We start from the raw sequence: 21,042 nt of genomic DNA on the forward strand, positions 1-21,042 counted from the left end.
CCTGTGCTGCCGTCCACAGGGCCCCGGAGCCAGCCTGGCAGCTAGCACTTGCTGAGCAAGTGCTGAGTGGTCTTTGGGTGAGTATTCTCAGGAGGGCTCCCCTAGCCGCCTGGCGGGAATGCCACACACAAACTCACCGAATGGGAAGACCCGCCTAGAAAGCCGAGTAGCTTTGCTGGTAGAGTGGGAATGTTTTCTTCTGCGGTGCATACAGAGTTGGGAAAGGCTACACTGGTCTGAAAAGATTACAGGCCTTTGGTAATCGATTGTCCTAAGTTACAAAATAAGAGCACAGGGTTTTAATGCTTGCATGAGGTTTATTGACCAAGTACGCTCGGTGGCGGACTCCACCTTGAACGTTGGCTCAAACGGCATCGTTTCCAGCATCTGTTAGAAATGTAAACAGTGAATTGTTTAATCACAAAATCGAACACGTAAAGTGAGCGGCAGATCAGAAATGGGAGGTCTACCCTCCCATTACTAAATTCTTATCTAATCATGTAGCTGTGCATTTGCACTGAAATATCCCAGCATTTCATGCTGAAAACAGCCATTCTGACAATTCCACTGAAAGTCTACAAAGGCAGAGAAGGGCACATAGAGCTAAGATTTGATAATGGAGTTATCTCCTTAAATACTGTCCATAGCATACTTGAGCCTGCCTGTGAAGGAAATCTAGCTTTTGCCCATTGGATATTCAGTGTGAAATTCCCACACATTGAAGTAACTGAACTCGTTGGGGTGTGGGTTTGACCCTTGCATTGTACCTTGTCTCCCTGCTTCCTCTAGTGACCTCCTCCTGCCTTCTAGGTCTGTCATTCTTCTGGCTTCCTGCTGAGCTGTCAACCCCAGTGTCTGTCCTATGGATCTAGGGGCCCTGAATCATATGGTTCCCCTTCACAGCTCCAGCGTCATCTTAGGGGCTGTCCCCAGCTCCTCCCCACCAGCATCATTTTGGCCTCCTTGCCATGTTGGAGTCCTGCTCTTTCCTGCCCTAGGCCCAGTCTGTAGGCTCTCTGCAAGGCTGGTTCCTTCTTGGGACTCGGGTCAGCTGACATCCGGGCCTGACCACCCTAACAAAGGAGGCTCTATGTCAGCATTGTTGTCCTCACCATTCTTAACATGGTGTCCTGAACTCTCCAGTCCATTCGCCCACGGAGGGGGAAGTCTGGGCCTTGCTCTGCCCACAGCGGGGAGGTGGGATGAGCACGGGACAGGGCATTAGGTACTGGTGGGATGAAGAACTTAAAGATGATTTGTGATTAAAGGGTCTGATTCAGGTAATGCCAGTTGTTTTAGCTCCTTCAGGTGTTTCCAACCTGCCTGTGCTGTAAATCTTCACGCTCCAAGGGAACAAACCTGCTACAGTGACGGGGTGCTCCACGGCATCTCTGACTTCTCACCTCTCTCTCCAGTTGGCTGCAGTGCTCACGTCTGGCACCTGCTCCGACCCACCCCTTCACCTACCGATTAGATTAAAAGTTCCTACCTAATGTCTTTTTTCTTATAAAGCCATCCCTTTTTAGCATCTTCCACGGGGCTAGCTGAAGAACCAGGTATTCGAAGGTGATTGGGTGGATGGGCTCATGTCTTAGGCCCCAAGTTCTCAGTGTGAGTCATCCTGGTGCAGTGCATGTACTGTGCATTTCTTACTAATAATTGGGGGTAATGAACTTGGGAACCCCGACTCTGCACATCTCCATTCAACTTCTGTAAATACCTCTGTCTCCAGGTCAACAAATCAAAGTACTAGTGTGTTAAGGCCCACATATTATGGTAGGAAAGTTTACCTACCATTTTTAGGTTTCTGCTCTGCGAACATGGGCAGTAGTCACGGTTATTTCTCCAGCAATACCGTAACTTCCAAAGGGAGTACGTTTGTCACCCGATCCTGAACCTTTTTTGGCTACATCTTCTACTGGGAATGCAACAGAAAGAAAAACTGGGCTTTGTGGCCTGGGGACATCTTGTCCACTTGGAGGAGGACTACCATTCTGGGGGTTTGGGGTATGTTTCTGGAATTTCTGATCTGCAGGAACAGCAATGGGTACTTGGACTGCAGCGTATCTCTTCAAGGCATCTGACTGAGAAACAACAGCATGTCCAGGAAGAGGTTTCCAATCCTGAGCTTCCTGAACATTCGAGCCTACTAAAATAAAAGGTGGGGCACTGGTCTTCTTGCTGTCATCCATCATCACGTAAGTTGGAGAAGTAACTTTCGGTGGCTGCTGCAGAAACTTTGGATCCTTAGGATTAGATAAATAGAGGGTTGCTTGGGGGAAAGGCCCAGGTGCAGGTGGCGGTGATGGGCGACTTTGTTGATTCATATCAGTTAGACAATAAAGGGTCCACATGTTAGAGTATGGTGGTGGTTGTCCTGCTTCGCTTGCTGCTATGGCTATAAAAAAAAAAAATTTGCAGGCATTAAAGGTTGGTCTCTGTATCAGGCGCTATGCACAGAAATGTCTTTGTAAGTTTTCTTTACATATAAACAGCTGCAGTAGTAATGTGTGCCATAAAGCGTGCTATAGAGAGGGCTAAATCGTGTTTGGTAATGTGAAAGAAGCGAGGCTCTCTACCGCTGGAAAGTGAGAACAGCGTCGTGCTAGCAGGTGGCAGGGGCGCTCGAGTTGTGCCTGAAGCAGCAATCTCATCCGAAGCCGCCGGTCCCGGGGCGGCCAGCTTGAGACGTGGCCACCGCAGCGCCCGCACACACGACGTGGAGGATCCACATTTGGGGCTTTACCAAAAGAATCAATTGAAGTGTGTGTGAAGCCAGTGAAAAAGTGTTAATGCATCTGCAGAGTGACTTTTTCTTTACTAAAGAAGTCCGCATGGGGGCATCATCTTTTGGTCACATTATCAGTTTCTTTGGCCCTTTACAGGCCCCACAATCTCACATTAATTGGGCACCACACACAGAACATCACATAATCTAGGACTCAGAACCCCAGAGAGCACCGGCTGTAGGCAAGGCTTGAAATCATAGGTCCTAGGTGGCAGTAAAAGGCTGGTTGGTCCCAGAGGGGTTCTTTAAGGGCCGGCGGGGGGAAGCCTTCTAGGAGTGCCACCCGTCTATTTAACACCAAGGCATCTGTGATGGCAAGTTTGACTTGACTAATGAAGACAGTACTGTCTTGGAGAACTAAGTCCCAGAAGATGGGATGGAGGCGAAACTCCTTCCCGACGGAGTGGCATGTGGCCCAAATTGTACTGAGTTCACCGTTTGAACGCTGGGCCTCGCATCCCTGGTGCAGCTTTTCTTCCCCAGAAAAGAACAGAACACTATGCACATGATTAAGCTGGTCAGTTTTCAGTAGCTTCAGATGCAGTCAATGGATCCTTCCGCAAGCCAGTGAAAAATACATACAAGCCTAGTCTTCCGTTTGAAATCTCCACGTGGTGCTTTAGAAAAAGGGCGAGGCACTGGGGAGCCGCGACTGGGGAGCCACTGCTGCTCCCGCCACAAGGCGCGTGCCCGTCCCGCGCGCCAGCTCCCAGCGCTGCCTTCGGCCTTTTCAGTGGTGCGGTCCCCGCCACACTGCCAGACAGAATTTGATCCCAGAACACCTGCTTTGGTAACACTTGACCGTTCCGGCTCTGGGAAGAGTCAGCGTGGAGAGGGTTTCTGCAAAAGGGAGCGGGGAGGTCGGCTCCATCTAGCCCTCAAGGGGAGGGGGCAAGAGGGGGGCAGGCCTAAGTCCAGAGCTGGAGGGAGGGAGAGATCAAGCCAGGTCTGTGTCACGGGCAAGCCCGGTCGACGTCCGGCAGCGCAGCCGGCGGTGGGGTTTTCGCCCGTCGGGGTTGCTGACGGGAGGCCAGTCGGCTTAGCTGCAGCCGCCTCTGCACTCACCCGGGGGACAGAAGTGCGGCCGAGCTGTCCCCTCCGTCCAACTCTGGGGCTGCCCTCACGGCTGCAGGAGCCCCCCCCACCCCGGGAGGGAGCCAGGGCTCCCCACACCCGCTTGCAGGGCCCTCTCCCACTGCAGGGCGAAAGCAGGGGCAACACACCACCATGTCTCTCTGGAGGGCGTTGTGTGGTTGGAGGTTGACACTCACAAGTGAGCCATTTCAAAGCAACACCCCGTGGCCCACGTTCGCAACAGCAGATTCGGATCACAGGTTTGGGGCCTGACAGGAGGCTCTTCAGGTTTTTCACTCCGTGTGCTGTCTGAAACTGCTAGGTGACCCAACTGGGAGGCCAAGCTGTGGTGATGTCACTTTAAAATCACTCCTCTCATAAGAGTAAAATCTCAAGTACGACAAGGCCTTTACAGAGGTTTGCCATCTTACAAGCTATTGAAAATGGAGCCTTTGACCAACCTGGAGGGAGCCCACGTCCGTGGTTACCTGAAACACAGAGGTTACCTGAAAATGTAATTGGTAATTTTGTAAGTATCTGGTTTTCTTACCTGGCTCCATCAAACCTTGTGCGAGTGCTGCTTCCCCTTGTGGTTCGGGTTCTGGAACAGGAGCGGGGGTACCGCCAGCTGCCCTTCCCGGCGCAGCCGAGAGCCCTGCGGTGGTAGCTTCCCCAGAGAGCACGAGTTTGGCCTCCATCTCCTGGGCTGCAGAGTTTCCCCGGGACTCCTGCGCAGGGTTGCCAGGGACTAGGGCAGTGAACTCCGTTTCAACGTGCAGAGGTTTTTCAGAGCCTACTGCTTTGGTGGAGCCCTGTGCATCCGGGAACTGTGCAGACTGACCTTTCAAAGAGGGGTCAGGGAGCAGAATGGCTGCTTCTGCTTCCATATGTACTGAGGAATAATTTGCATCCTCCTCCAGCGGTTTTACCGAACCTACAGGTTTCTCGGACATGCCTGTGGCGAGTGCTACAGGAATGGGACTAAGTGGTGGCTCGTTTGCTTTAAGAGAAGCAATGTGATCAGTAAAAGGGATAACTATGTGTTCTGGTATTTGCTCGACATAAGTAACTCCTTCAGTCACAGGCTCATTGTTATAGATAGATGATACGCGAATGAATGAGGTGACCTCAATATCAGCCTGCAAAGGGACCTCGGGAGCTTGATCGTAAGCAGGAGGGTCTTGTTCATCCTGCAAGGGGAAGGAGGAAGCTGCTGCTGGTTCAGCTTCATCGTCTTTAAGTTTAGAACCCAAATCTACACGGACAGCTGTTTGGCTCAGAACCTGCAGGACTGCCCCCTCTGCAGAATACGCAGGAGTGGCCACCCGGGCATCTTCAGCAGCCTCTGAGCTCAGCACCTCGTCGGAAAACAGAGGCATACTCGTGGCCACATCCACCATTAACACGTCAGACCGATCAGAATGAACAGATGCAACTTTACCTAACATTTGAGCAGCAAACTGAGCTGGGTCCGCTGGGACATAAGCAAACTCGGGTGACACGGCTGCTGGAGGTGATGATGAGGGTGGGGTCATCCCCTTAGGGGTAGATGGTTTCAAACTGGAACCACGAGCTGCTTCGGATGTCTCCTCGGGTTCCTGGAGCACCTCCAAGTGAACTGATGGGAACTGAGTGGTTTTGTTCATAAACAGTGGTCCAGCGATATTGTCCTCCTCTGTGTCTGTAGATTTCTCCATCCGTGTAGGTTCTTGGGAAACTGTAGATGTTCCTACCTGTTCTTTCATACATTCTGCTTTCTTCTCTTGTGTCGTTCCTTCTGACCACCTCTCTACTAAAAAAGCCAGATGGGTTAATAAGCGGATATCCCCCCCCCAATTTTAAAGCAGTAATAGGTTGAACTTTCAGATGTCAATACACAGAGAAGCACAGAAGAGTTTTGCCTAATTTCAGCATGTGTGATTTAGAATGGGTACTGAAACTTCCCTGTCCTTACCCACTCAGAAGACACCTCAGCTCATCTCAGAAATCAGGGACTACGTAGCACCGTGACAAAACAGAATCAGATACCACCTTCAGCTGGTCCGCGTCAGGGGGAAAGACCGTAACTCTGCCTAGAACTAAGGAAGCTGGAATCCTCCATGGAAAAAGCTCCTGATCTAAACTTCTACACAAAACCCAAGGGTTCTGGGAAAGGGGGTTCCACCTGAGCAGTAAGTGGTCTGATCTTCAGCTGATGGAATAGCTTCTTAATGAAACAAATGCTGTCATGTTAATAAAGGCAGTGCTCAACTTAAGACAACTGGTATATAAAATTTAATAATGAGTGGGAAAACGGGGCCTATAGGATATTTTGACATTAGGAAACATCCTATAGTCTGACCTAAAAATGGTAGCACTTGCTGGCGAGGTATGATAAGGCAGCAGCCAAAGTTGAACTGACCCAGACAAGAGGGGCAGGAAGAGACCTCCAGATCCGTCAGCAGATGACCTAGAGGAGCTCCTAGGGTGGGGAAGATGCTGTGAAACCCTCTTCTCTGTCTGTGCCCCACCCCCCTCCCTCATCAGCCGCTTTCACAGCTGCTTGCTCAACTGCGCATTTTCTCTTGGGGAAGCATGTCCTGCGTATCACAATGACATCGGCAGGAAAAGCAGAAAGCGGGTGTGTTTCAGCTTGGTTCTTACTCCTCGCACACTGTCTTTATTCCTCAGCTCTGACCTTCCTGGGGTTCACTGCATCACCAGGGCTTCACAAGCCTCTTCGTGTCAGTTGGGCCCAAACCTACCACCCCCGACAGCACCCCGCTTCCGAAATCCCCACTCAGCTTCTAGTCTCCCACCAGCTCTTCCCTGCTAAGCCTCACGCTGTCCTCCACACACAGCTCGGGAGTTGGCCAGCAACCCAAAGGAAATGCTTGGCAGACTTTGGGGGCTCCTTCTCTGCAAACACCCCCTCTCTGATGCTTTGTTGCCCAAATCCCAGCCATAGTAGTAGCCCCAAACCCTCCATTTTCTCTTCCCAGACACGCTTCCACTCTATGCTGGGCCTCGCTTGCCTTGTGCAAGAAGTTGAGAAATGCTGCTAGGGTGAAGAGGGGGCTCACTTTCCGTGAACTCCTTCTCCCAAGGATCCAGGCACTGGGCTTCGGTTTACAGAATTGCTCCAGCTTTTACGATGGTCGATGAGAGGAGGCCGAGTGTGGTAGCAGCCCCCCCATCATAGCTGACAGTGAAAGATCTCTTCCTGCACTGATTTTCCCTGGCACAGCGTCTGGCAATGGGGAGGAACTGAAAGATTTGATAAGTGAAATAGTGAATTGGACTTTATGGACAGGTAGGATTTGAAAGGTGCGTAGCGACTCCTGGAGAGGGAAGAGTAACAGAAGCCAGAAACCAGGCGATGACAAGCTGTCTGGCTGGTGCAGAGAGAGAGGGTGGCAAAGGGAGGAGAGATTCAGATCGCAGAAAGCTTAGTTTGCATGGCCTGGTCTTGGAAAGGGATCAAAATTTATGACAGAGTTGTCAGCATTACTTGCTCTATTTGCATTAAAATGCTTATCTCCAAATGGCAAAATTTACTTGATATAGGTTAAAAATATTTAGCCCTTCTAGTTTAAAAGTCTCTTTGGTTAATTATTCAATCTTTTGGGGCTATTTATCAAAGATTCGCCCACTTCTAAAGAAGGAAGCCGAATGCTAGAGTCAGCTCTGGCTCTGACCCACGTTGCTCTTCTCTGCTGGCTCTCGGGTGGCCTCGAGGAGAGCCCCCGCTCCTAGTGCTTGCGCTCTAGGCGTTGGTCCCTGACGTGGTCGTAGTCACTTAAGGATTTCCACTTTGTGGAAAATGAGCCTGTTATTTCCTGGGAGATGCCCCTCCTAATTTAATTTGGTCCTCTTTAGCATTGGAGGCCTAGCTGCCAATTTTTATTTTGTCCCCAGCTTGGGCAGTATGTGCTATAGCGCTCTGCCGGCAGGGTGAGCGACGTCACTTTGTCCCAGCCCGATTCCCTGCTAGTCAGCACTCTGGGACCATCAGAACACATCTGGACCAACTACCGGCCACGTGTGGGCCCTGGCACACCAGAAATCTCATCTGTGGCCCACCTGAGAAAGACTCTCCATGATTTCTAATCTACCTCTTCACATTCAATTCTTTTATTCAACACTTACCGCAGGTCTGATCGTGACAATTACAGCACACGTGAACATAGCGTAGCATGTGTTAGGCTAAATGCAGAGCCATGCTAACCATGCAGCCGCTCTGAGAGGCCCCCGGGAAAGCAAAGCACAAGCCTTTTGGTCAGGGTTTAGAGCATTCCAATCACAGATTCTCCCCACCTTCCTAATAACCACCTTCGGTCTCAGCTAGCACTTGGTGTGCACTCCCCACGCCCCGGGGACCACAGTCCCACGCCAGGACGGACTTCCTATTTCCCTTCCCTTTGCAGCAGGAAATGAGCTTATATCCTATGGCATATATAAAATAAAAACTTGATTCTGGTACCTTTGGCTCTTAAGTTAAAAGTCAGCTCTGGAAATTCCAAGAAAATCTTCTCTCAACAAAAACAGGCTCCTGGAAAACTCCGAAGTGTTTCTTACTAGGAACTTTGGAAACTCACTACTGAGTAATGACTTCGTATTCGCATTTCCCCTAAAGCAAATGAACGCTCCAATGGGTAGAGATGGACGGAGCTAACAGGAACAATGGGAGGCTATCTGAAATCACTATACACTAGTTTAATATTTTTCAGAAATATCCCTGTGACATTGAAGAGTTTGGATTTTATGAACAATAGGGCGCTATCAATGTTCCCGGAGAGCAAAGAGCTACACTTACCTTCTTAGGTCCAAGATGTTCTTCCTGCTCATACTGACTCTTGTGTCCTAGTGTCCCTGACCCCATTGTCTTCACTTTCCTGGTCTGCCATATCTGCTTCCTCTCTTAATCCTAACCCTGTATTTCTGTCCTAGGCTGCCAATCTGACCCCAACTCTTGACAATACCATTGACTGGTTCCATGATTTGTCTTCTTTAGTATGGACTATTCCCCAACTGATTAATCTTACCACAATGTAAAACATAAATGACCCAAGGCCCCCTCCCAATATCACAACCAGATAATCATTTGAACCTTTTTTAAACTTAATGAAATTCTACCTTGGTACAAATTACCACCCTGCCTAGGCAAATACGAGACTTCCAAGAAATAAAAAGGATCATTTTGGCACAATACCCATCCCTGTTTAGGGAATCAGTATAGCCTTACTTGACAAAATGCCCAGGAAAGTGCAGAGTAGCACCAGAGCTTCACACAATTTAGTATAGATTGTCCTGAAATTGATACATTTCTCATTTACTTAATAAGAGAGAATAGCCACAAGTATGTGTAACCAACTGTGAAAATAGTGCATAAAAATAGAATCTGGCATAAGAATTAAACTAAAAACATTATGAATATTTAATATGAATAACTCAAGACATTTAATGATATGCATAACTGCTGTGGTGCATAGAAATTGAAATTGGGCCCAATGATCAGCAGCAGTGTATGATTATAATTACAATTTATGGCCAAGCCAAGAATGTCCAGGATCAGTAAGAAAAGTTAACAGTTTGGGGCACCTGGGTGGCTCAGTCGTTAAGCATCTGCCTTCAGCTCAGGCCATGATCCTGGGGTCCTGGGATCGAGCCCCACGTTGGGCTCCCTGCTCAGCAGGAACCTGTTTCTCCCTCTCCTCCCAGCTTGTGCTCTTTCTCGCTATCTCTGTCACTATCTGTCTCTCTCAAATAAATAAAATTAAAAAAAAAAAAAAGTTAACAGGTTAACTCAGTTGGGCTAGGCCTTCTTGATTTTTCCAAAGAGTTAGCTATGTCCTGCCTTTGTTGGATATGGGACAGGGCTGATACTAGAAACTAGACTCAGTGAAGCTGAGGGGGATGGAAGGGGATGGTGTTGAGATCTCATTTGCCACTCTGCATGGGGAAACCACTGTTGAGTGGTGAAAAAGTGAGAACTAGCACAATCTAGCACAATCTGGCTTTGGGTTCTACACAAGAAGGTGACCAGAGAGGAAGAAGTGAAAGAGTAGGAGATACTATGGGGAAAGGGAGCTAAAATTCTTCTTTACTCTTTCAGTTCAAGAATTTCAAGTTTTTCCAAAGGAATCATAGAATGTTACTTACTATGGGAAGAACATGAGTTATGCTGCTAGGAAGATCTAAGTTTCCATCCTAACCCTACCAATTAATATTTGGAAGCTTACAAGTTTTTTAATCATGCCCAAGCATCACATTTCTCTTGAGTAAAATTGTAATGATGTCACCTACTTATAAAGTTGCCTTAATTGACAAAATATTTTTAAGTACCTAGGACAAAATATCTCATTTTACTGCATTTCACTTTATTTCACTTCACAAATACTGTATTTTTTACAAATTGAAGGTTTGTGGCAGCCCTATATCAGGCACAAATGACTGGCTGTTCCCCATCTGTCTCCCTCCCTTAGGGCCTCCCTTACTCCCAGAGACACAACAATATTGAAATTAGGCCAATCGATAACCCTATAATGGCCTCTAAATGTTCAAGTGAAAGGAAGAGCCACGTGTCTGGCACATTAAATCAAAAGCTAGAAATGATTAAGCTTAATGAGGAAGGCATTTGAAAACTGAGACAGGCCGAAAGCTAGGCCTCTTCTGCCAACCAGTTAGACAAGTCGTGAATGCAAAGGAAAAGTTCTTAAAGGAAAATGAAAGTGCTAACCCAGTGAACACACAAATGATAAGCAAAACAGCCTTATTGCTGAGATGGAGAGGGTTTGAATGGTCTGGATAGAAGATCAAACCAGCCACAACATTCCCTTAAGCCAAAGCCTAATCCAGAGCCAAGCCCTGACTCTTTTCAATTCTGGGAAGGCTGAGAGAGGTGAGGAAGCTGCAGGAGAAAAGTCTGAAGCTAGCAGAGGGTGGATCATGAGGTTTAAGGAAAGAAGCCACCTCCATGACATTAAAGTGGAAGGTGAAGCAGCAAGTGCTGATGGAGAAGCTGCAGCCAGTGATTCAGAAGCCCTGAGATCATTAACAAAGGTGACTACACTAAACAAAGATTTTCAACGTAGATGAAACATTCTCATATTAGAAGATGGTATCTAGGACTTGGATAGCTAGAGAGGAGCAGTCAATGCCTGGCTTCAAAGCTTTAAAGGACAGGCTGACTATCTTGTTAGGGGCTACTGCAGCTGGTGACTTTAAGTTGAAGCCAAAGCTCCTTTGCCATTCTGACAATCCTAGGGCCCTGAAGAATTATGCTATATCTACTCTGCCTGTGCTCTAGAAATGGAACAAGGCTTAGAAGACATCATGTCTGTTTACACTACAGTTTACTGAGTAGTTTAAGCCCACTGTTGAGACCTGCTGCTCAGAAAAAAAGATTCCTTTCAAAATATTACTGCTCATTGACAATACACCTGGTCACCCCAAGAGCTCTGATGGAGAGGTATGATGAGCTGAATGTGGTTTCATGCCCGCTAATATGTCGGTACTGCAGTCCATGAATCAAGAAGGGATTTCAACTTTCAATTAAGAAATACGTTTCGTAAGGTTATCATTGTAAAAGATAATGATTCCTCGGATGGATCTGGGTGAAGTCAGATGAAAACCTTCTGGAAAGGATTCACCACTCTTAAGATGCCATTGAAAACATTTGTGATTCATGGGATGAGGTCAAAATATCAACATTAACAGGCATCTTGAAGAAGTTGATTCCAAAGTCATGGATGACTTGGAGGGGTTCCAGACTTCAGTGGAGGAAGTCCCTGCAGATGTGGTGGAAACAGCAAGAGAACTAGAATTGGGAGTGGAGCCTGAGGATGGGACTGCACTGCTGCAAGCTCATGATCAAACCTGAACGGATGAGGAGTTGCTTCTTATGGATGAGCAAGGGAAGTCCTTTCTTGAGATGGAATCTACAATCCTGGTGGAGATGTTGTGAAGATTGTTGAAATGACAACAAAGAATGTACAGTATTCTATAAACTTAGTTGATCAAGCAGCAGCAGGGTTGAGATTGACTCTAATTTTGAAAGAAGTTTTGTGTGTAAATGCTGTCAAACAACATTCATGCTACAGAGAAATCATTCCTGAAAGGAAGCATCATTCGGTGCAACAAACTTCACTGATGTCTTATTTTAAGAAATTGCCACAGACACCCCAACCTTCAGCAACCACCACCCTGATCAGTCAGCAGCCACCAACATCAAGGCATCTCTCTGGAAGCTCAGATGGTAGTTAGCATTTTTTAGCAATAAAGTATTTTTTAAAATTAAGATACATACACCTTTTTTTTTAGACATAATATTGCGCACTTAGTAGACTACAGTATAGTATAAACATAACTTTTATGTGCACTGGGAAACCAAAAAACCATTTAACTGGCTTTATTGCAATATTCGCTTTATTGTGGTGGTCTGGACCTGAACCAACAGTCTCTCCAAGGTATGCCTGTACACGGGCGCCTGGGTGGCTCAGTTGGTTAAGCGACTGCCTTCGGCTCAGGTCATGATCCTGGAGTCCCTGGATCGAGTCCCGCATCGGGCTCCCTGCTCGGCGGGGAGCCTGCTTCTCCCTCTGACCCTCCCCCCTCTCATGTGCTCTCTCTCTCTCATTCTGTCTCAAATAAATAAATAAAATCTTTAAAAAAAAAAAAAAAGGTATGCCTGTACTCGATAATTCCATTCCTCTTTCCCTTCCTTTCCTACCTGTGACATAGTAAGTGGTAGAACTTAAGAGACAACTAACTCTTCTGCCTTAAAAGATCACCTGAGTTTCTAAAATCCCCTCAATTAATGATTCAGTGCTATTAATGAAGAAACTCTCCTGAGAAGACTGAAAAATGGGGGCACTTTCTCTGATTTATATGATAGCGCGATCTGGTTCATCCAATTGCAGAATTAAACCAGGAAGTGTTTCGCAGCATGAGCTGCTTTGGAAATAGGCATAATGTGGGTCAAAAGCCACAGGGGAGGCCTGGACAGAGCCAGGGCCATCCCAAAATTCCTAGGCTCTGGAAAACGAGGGAAGCGATGAGAGAACAGAAGAAAAGTTTGCTCTCGTGTCTGGTTCTTTTCCTCCTCCCTCTTCCATCATCTGAGTTTACATGAATTTTTTTTTTTTTTAAAGATTTTATTTATTTATTTGAGAGAGAATGAGAGACAGAGAGCACGAGAGGGAAGAGGGTCAGAGGGAGAAGCATACCCCCCGCTGAGCAGGGAGCCCGATGCGGGACTCGATCCCGGGACTCCAGGATCATGACCTGAGCCGAAGGCAGTCGCTTAACCAACTGAGCCACCCAGGCGCCCAGTTTACATGAATTTTTAAAGGCACTGGGGAGATGGGTAAACACTACTGGTCCTATAAAGAAGCCTACCAAAAATGGGCTTCATTCCAAGAAAAATCCAGGATGAAGTGTTCAAATAAAACAAATGATATGTGCAGGGATGTACGGTGGACATAAAACAAATTGTCTTTCATGCTCACATCTGATAGCCGGGAGATGAGTGGGGACCAGGGCACCAGGGATGTGAGTGAGCCTCTGCCCCATATTACCAAGTGCTAATACCTGATGCTGCCTTTAGGTTGACCTCGCCTCATGCTGAAGAGACCGAAAGACCAGAATAAGGGTCAGCAGACATAGTCTTCAAAGAATGGTCCATGTTCCCATATTGCAAATCACGGAAAGCCTGGGAGAGCCACAATCCCTGGGACCAACAGAGCATGTAGGGCATTAAAGGTGCCACCATCCATACCTAACACAGGGATCCACGTAAGGGAAGTGTATTTAAAGGAAGCAAAAGATGCCACCTGTTCTATCCACATTTTTATTGTAGAGAACTGAACCACCATGCAGCCAAATGTGCTTGGCACTCCCACAGGAATAGCAGTTGAGGAATTAAACCAGTTAGAAGATAGGAGGATGTCATTCAGGGGAGGAAAAGCCCTACCAAATGGAAACCTTATGGTGTATATCCCTACATAGTCCCTCTTTAGCCCAGAGTGATGCTTTCCTGGATGTAGATGGGACTCATGCAGTCTCTCTGATAGGACCTAAGTTAATGGACACTGTTTGCCAATAAGAAACCAGTTGATACGACAATAAAAGGCAGATAAATGAGCCAAACTGGTATTAGACAGTAACAAAGAACTGTTTTCTGGTCATCTGGTCATACTTTCATGTTACGTTCCCATGTCCCCAGTAAACTAGAACAAGCAATGTTCATTTCTACTCTACTACCAAAGAGCAGTCTATATCTACAACCATATGGCGAGCTCACTTTTAGGATAATCTGCACGTTATGTAAATTGCCTTGGTATCCGTAGTTACTGGAGGAGAAAAGTATCTCCCTCTTCTTACCTCCATCGGAAGTATAGCTGTTCCATTAGTTCTGTCTGTTAATTAAACTAATCCACATTAGTTTAGTCCACTTGCTAAGTTGAATGGTGGGTAAGTTCCTGAGTAAACAAATTAGCCTCAAAAGCTACCAGTTAGTTACCTCCCACTATAATGATTCACCAACTTTACCACCATTCTCAAACATAGGAAGCCTGCTCACTCCCAGGCCTCTCAAACATAGCTCCTGGTGTAGAGGGCATGAGTACAAGCCCATAATTACCTTGACTTCTTGGGAAACCAGCCTAATAGGGAAGGGGAGAATGGTCAGTGTTCTAGCACTTGTGTGTATATCCTGCTGGTGGCAAGCAAATCCCAGACCTAAGTCCCGTGGTAAGCTGAGAATGCCATCAGGACCCTGCAGGGAAGCAGTCAGACTAGAGAGTAAAATATTCCTGAACCACAGCGCTTCACTCTCCCTTCAAATGTGGACTCTTGCTGATTTTAGTCTTGTTTTCTGTTTTGGGTATGTCTTTCACTGCGTATCCAAATCCTCAATTTTTACATTTTCCTACATTCTACTCCTGACTTCTCCCCAGCTTGACTAGGTATTGGCATCACCAAACTGGCAGAGTTTAAACGTGGCTCAACCTCACTGATCCTACCTTTTCTTTCTCTACAGTCATTCCAAAATATTGGCCAGCCAACGCAGCAAAAATTATTTCCTTATTTCCCTCACTGACCACGAGTCTCCGTTTTCTCCACAGAATTCTACCAAAAGCTTCTTCTTACCATTCTTTTAGATGTGGATGCCTGTCCTTGGGATGACCAATTTAATTGATGTTCCCATCATGTAAACTGTGCCTTTCTCTTTCTCCCTGTCTCTTCTGTCAATGCAATTTCATGCTGTCATGTTCACATAGGCGTTTACACATATACACATAAAACACAACTTCTTTTCTAAGCAGAGGGATGGCCCTAGGCCACAGAGATGGGCTGGAGAAGACCACTTTCTAGGAAAAACTTCTCTTCACTATCTAGAGACTCTTGGAACGGACAAGACAGTCAGTAACCCCTAATTGATCCCCTGCCCTCCAACTGGACTGCAGTTAACCTATCACAGGGAGGAAAAAAGAAAAAAGGATGTTTCTTTATTTAATAATATAAAAAAATCTTCCAAGAAGAATGTTTATATAACTTTCTTAGGTAGTGTAACTCATTATAATTTGAGTCTTCATTACTACAACATCCAATTTTCTTCAAAGTTCAGTGTACTTCCTTAAAGATGGGGACATTGGAAAGGGTTTCAGTCCTAGCTTATCCACACTGTTCGAGGCCTCATTGTACCAAATGGTTTGCAGGAGATGAGTTTTTCCTATTTTTTGTTTTTTAAAGATTTAAAATCCTCCAAACTATCTCCAGATTTAAAAAAAAAAAATGGATCAAATAATTAAATAATCACACTGATGGCTTATTTTTAACAAACATCAGTGAGATAAAACAGAAAATATTTATGGGCATCATTCTTAAGCTTAAATGTATGGTAAGAATGATGCACTAATTTATACCTAATATTATTTAACTGTTACCACTTGTACTTACCTTTCATCTGATGAAATTGTTTAACAAGATCTTTTATATCCAGAGAAGTATTCCCTGAAGGAATAAATACAGGAAATTAGATACATAAAATGCCCAATTTAAAATGCCTTCCTTTTCAAAGCAACAAATATATAATCTAAAGGAATAACAAACCTTCTCTAAACACAATAAGTTCTTTAAAATAAAATGCTGCGAACTGGGTGATGTTTGGCGGGTTGGTTTTGAGAACGGCCCTGCTGACTCCTTCAAGCAGAGTCTTGAGGCCATAAGGTACAACAAGTCTGGGCTTTGAAGAAATCATTTTGGCAGGATGTCTGTAATCTCAACTATAATGAAGAAAAACAAAGCCTTATAGTATATGTTTTTTATTAAAATGTTCATGAGTTAACTATAGTTGCTAAGAATAAACCTATGTCCTATTGAAATTATTAGCTTGAGTTTAATCTCTAGGCATTTATTCTAGCAAAAATGGGGTAATTCCTCACACATACACACACACACACACACACACAACCAATAGCTTATTATGTGCAGATGAGCAATATGGTACTATTAAAGAAACCCATGGGAAAAGCTCTGCCAAGAACTCTAGGATGATATTAAAAACAAAGAAGGAAAAATCAAACAACCAAACTTGTTCCTGTGAAATTCAGTATTTTACACAGTACAATTTCAAGAAAGATAAATCAAGCTCATGTATCTGTGTCTAAACAAGATCCTTCCAAACTACATGGGCATTGGCTTTTCTGTGCCTTCATCAAATAGAAATGTAGAATTGGGTTTTTCTACAAGAAAATGTCTTTTTCCTTGTATTTCTAAATCTATCCCTGGACACATTGATCAGCTTTCAGTATACAATTTTTAGCTTTAAATTTAATTTTGCTTTAACATTAATCAGAATAGGATTAAGTTACTTGTGGTATCATACCACCCACCACCATATGCTTTTCTTTTCTCATATCCTCCCTTAACCTCTGCCCTTGTTTTCCTCTCTCTCCCCCTCCTCCTGCCTTTCTGGATTTTAAGTGCTACCAAGGGTATTGCATAGTCTAACCTGCAATGCTCAAGAGTTGCAGAGGTTGCCATTCTAAACTGTGTGTGTGTGTGTTGTTTCATTGTAGAAAATGATTTAAGAAGGTTTACAAATACATGTAAAGAACAAAACTAAGTATTTAAGGAAATGAGTTCAGTGGTAAGGGCAAAATTATGCTAGGAAAATATGATGAAGCTACAGCTAAGGTTGGTATCCCACTACAAGCCATAGGCCCTACACTTTGATAAAGATGGGGTGTCAAATCAGCACCTGAGCTACCAACCAGACATCACAAAATAGGAAACAGTTGGTTAAATGATTCATGTTTCCTGAGGTCTAAAAAAAAAAATCAGGGCGCCTGGGTGGCTCAGTTGGTTAAGCGACTGCCTTCAGCTCAGGTCGTGATCCCAGGGTCCTGGGATCGAGTCCCGCATCGGGCTCCCTGCTCTGCGGGGAGCCTGCTTCTCCCTCTCCCACTCCCCCTGCTTGTGGTCCCTCTCTCGCTGTGTCTCTCTCTGTCAAATAAATAAAATCTTTAAAAAAAAAAAAAAATCAGTTGTCTGGGAGAATCACAAGTACTCTGAACACTGAGACCCAGGAGAAATTTCTCCTAGGAGTCCTCATAAAGGGGAGAATAGTGTGAGATAATCAATCATGTCAACAACATCCCTACAGTAAAGAGAGTAATGAATTTCATGGGGCTAAGTTGCACAGTTTAGTTATAGCAATTATACAAGAAGCCAACCTCTAATAAAAAGTAATGTGTCATAGCAAAATGCTGAATATTTAAAAGCGCATTTCATCTTCCCAAAGATCAGGGAAAAAATGAATCTCTATTGGCCAAAGCAAACCCTTCGAGGATATAATTAAGTGTATTGAATCCTTTAATGAAAACCTACTCTTAGAGTATAAGTCAATGGGACCTTTACTAAATTTAACCATCTTTAAAAAACTACTGTAGCAGGCAAGCCCACATGCTAAACGTCAAGGGACATAGGCAGCAATTGTATGATCCATATATATACTTACACTATATTTGTGTGTGTATATACGTATATCATTTTTTCAAGTACACACTTTGCACTCCAGTGAGAGCAGATAGTCGTGTTCGGGTAAGTGGCTTACTAATAGCCATGATGGAGCTACCAAAACACCCTTTCTGCAGGCAGTTAGCAGTTGATGCGACCAACGGTGGCGAGAATGGCCGTGCAGAGATCCTATTGGTTCTCAGCGCAGGTGGTAGCTGCATCCCCACCCACACCAGACTCTGGGCCTGTGCGGGGCCTTTCTGTGCCCCGGGACCTGGGATGCCGAGCGTCCTACAACACAGTCCCATGCAGAGAACAGTCCTGAGCAAGTTGAGAAATCCTGGGACACCAAGCATGACTACATCAACGGGTACTCTCACACACCTAGGTTGAAGATTGCTTAAAAGTGACTGCGTAATTCTTCCCACATCTCTCCTTTAAAGATTCTCAAAAACAAGTTTTACGACCCCGAACCCCCGCGCTGAACCGTGAACTTCCATTTTACCCACTCCCCCAGGGCTAACGCCTGAGGAGGACAACAGTGCTGGAGGCTGAGGACGCGCCAGTGGGGGCTTGTTGGAAACGTCCAACGCTACACAACCATTCAGTCCCTCAAGACCTACGCTGAGATCTGTGCTTGGTCTGCCGTTAGATTTGTTTGGTGGCAAGGGCAGCAAAATGGGGGAGAGTGGGCGTCCCTGTTCCGCGTCCACTAGTTCAGGAGGAGCAGGTGGCAGACCCTCCTCCCAGGATCCGGGAGCTCCGCCACACTCGCCGGTGTGGGCCTGCCCTTCCCCACCGGCCTCCCACTCCAGAGGCCCTCCGCAGTCCCCAACACTGGAAGAACCGTCCACCACCGCGCAAGGCGCCCCGAGGGCCTAACTGCCTCCGGCGCCGCAGGGTGGGGGGCCTTTTCTCCAGACTCGCCCCACCTTCTCCTTTCCGGCTATGCTCTAAAGTGCTTCCTCGTTGCCCCCTTGCCGGCGGCTCCTGTAGGAGCCCACGCTCCCAGCGGGGGCCTTTATACCCCTGCGGACGTCAGGCCGTGCGTCACAAAGCCCCTCCCTCCCGCTGAGGGCCCCGGCGGCCACGGAAAGAGGCGGGGCCTCGGCGCCCCCAGCCAATGAGGAGCAGAAGGGGACAAAGGCTGGAACTCCGCTGGGCGGGATCGCCTCGCGTTTTCTGACAGAATACGAAAGGGCGTAGGGAAACTGGCGTTTTCAAACGGCCAGGGGTCAGTCAAGGCGACGGCCTCTCCGCTTTTGGTCGCTCAATATAAAGTAAGAGCTGTTGTAGAAGGAAAGAGAAATAGATTTATGGCAGTTCTCGCCGTCACCACCGCGCCTCTTCACACTACTCCCTCAGCCCAACATAATGTTACTTTTCAGTCACCTTTTTGAAGAATTAATGTCACGATATACATAACAAACACTAGTATAAAGACGAGCAATTTCATTCAACACAGTACTTTCTGAGAAAAATCCCCTGTGGAAAGAGAATTTGGCACCAATCCTGAAGCTTCCAGTTCCCGTTAATTCGGGTCTTGCACTACCTGGGGCACAACCCATCCTCCCCAAACCACACCGGCAGGAGCCGGCTGCCATTTCAGACCCAAGTGAGGCAAGGCGCACGCCTTTCAAATACCCGCTCTCTCACCAGTCAGGCTCACAGGTTTGTACTGGGCGTTAACCACACCATAATCATGAGGCCCAAATTCCAAACAGGCTTCATTGTCATCCATTTTCATATATTTAAAAAACAAGAACCACCGGAAATCAACCATCAAATAACATCTTCGGGGCATCTATCTGATAAAAACATTTTTTTTCTTTTTTTTTTAAAACTCAAACAGTTAAGGCTTCCAGAGCTCTTAAAAATAAGAGGCAATGTTAAGGCTCTGGTCTACATCTATGATGCACAGAGCACTTTCTATGGATATTAATTCATCCATATAATAATTACTGAATTCCCCTTACGTGGCAGGCTCCCTCTTCTCACGAAAATTATATTTTAAAAGGAGAAATGCTAAGTTTACACTTTGAGTGTGATGACAGGTCTGCAGATGGTACATTTTTTTGTCCTTCATCCCTACCCCCAGCCCCGCTTTGGTAGATACAAGTGAAATGAAGCTGTCATGATTTCTGATGGTTTGGTTCATAATACATTTAACCATCAAAGATAGAAACTGACCTACTAAAAACCCCAAGTACAAACCCCCTTTATGGTGTCTTCCGGGAATCAGGAGACATTTATGCTTATGTAGCCAAACCTTAACAGGCCATCTTGGACACACAGGTGTTAGATACTGTGCAGAATATCTGAGACTCACGTCAAGCCCTTACTCTTTCCACATTTCTTCAGTAACTGTTTTGTCCAAGTCCCTCTGAAATGCAAATTGTTACAGTGAAAACATTTAACCATTTTCAAACGACCATTTGCTGCTTTGATTTCTAGAACTCCTAATGATTTCATGTGGTTTTACAATCTTCTTGTCCTTCCCCTTTCAGTCACTAGGGACCTAAAGGCAAAATGCAAATCTACTTTGTTTTCCATTGCTCCCTGCTCCCCACACTTAATTTACAGAAGTTCAAGGTTCTCGGTGGGACCTCTGCCTAATTCAAATCTCATTTAGTCCATTTTCACCTGACTACATCCTTCTTTAAAACTCAGCTCACAGGGCACCTAGGTGGTTCAAATGGTTAAGCATCTGCCTTCAGCTCAAGTCATGATCTCCAGTTCCTGGGACTGAGTCCGTGGGGCTCCCAGCTCAGCAGGGAGTCTGCTTCTTCCTCTCCCTCTGCCTCTCCCGCTGCTTGTGTGCTCTCTTTCAAATGAAGAAATAAAATCTTTTAAAAAAATAAAACTCAGCTCAGGAATATCCTAGTTCAGAAAGCCAATCGGTTAGAAGCATTTCCTCAGTGGCCCCATGATAATATACTCTATGAGCACAGCCTTGCTATAAAATTCTGTTTGTGTTGGTCTCATCTCTCAGCTTTACAAAATACTTAACAAAAGATGATGACCTAGGGCAGTGTTTCTCTAATTTAGACCACCTGAATTAGAATCATTTTTAGGAGCTTGTTAAAAATGCCTTCCTAAGGTCCATCAAAATCCTAAAGAACAACACAGGCAGCAACCTCTTTGACCTCAGCCGAAGCAACTTCTTCCTAGAAACATCA

At 45.8% G+C, this 21,042-nt stretch overlaps 1 protein-coding gene across 3 annotated transcripts in view; it reads right to left on the reverse strand.

The window, feature by feature from the left end:
• Positions 1-297: 297 nt before the first annotated feature.
• CABYR (calcium binding tyrosine phosphorylation regulated) overlaps positions 298-21,042 on the reverse strand; it is a 24,148-nt gene continuing 3,403 nt past the window's right edge. The window contains exons 1-6 of one of the 3 annotated variants that reach the window (XM_031036043.2): positions 18,796-20,980; positions 15,956-16,128; positions 15,803-15,856; positions 5,304-5,654; positions 1,795-2,398; positions 298-387 (exon numbers count right to left, since the gene is read on the reverse strand). In XM_031036043.2, the coding sequence (XP_030891903.1) occupies positions 1,800-2,398; positions 5,304-5,654; positions 15,803-15,856; positions 15,956-16,103 (1,152 nt within the window). In that variant the 5' untranslated portion in view covers positions 16,104-16,128; positions 18,796-20,980 and the 3' untranslated portion in view covers positions 298-387; positions 1,795-1,799. Of the gene's footprint in view, positions 388-1,794; positions 2,399-4,412; positions 5,655-15,802; positions 15,857-15,955; positions 16,129-18,795; positions 20,981-21,042 lie in introns of those variants that run through there. The other 2 variants (XM_031036041.2, XM_081801474.1) reach the window with 2 other exon arrangements.

Source organism: Leptonychotes weddellii, chromosome 13 (assembly GCF_054177405.1).
Source record: "Leptonychotes weddellii isolate Sample4059 chromosome 13, ASM5417740v2, whole genome shotgun sequence".
NCBI classification, from domain to species: domain Eukaryota; kingdom Metazoa; phylum Chordata; class Mammalia; order Carnivora; family Phocidae; genus Leptonychotes; species Leptonychotes weddellii.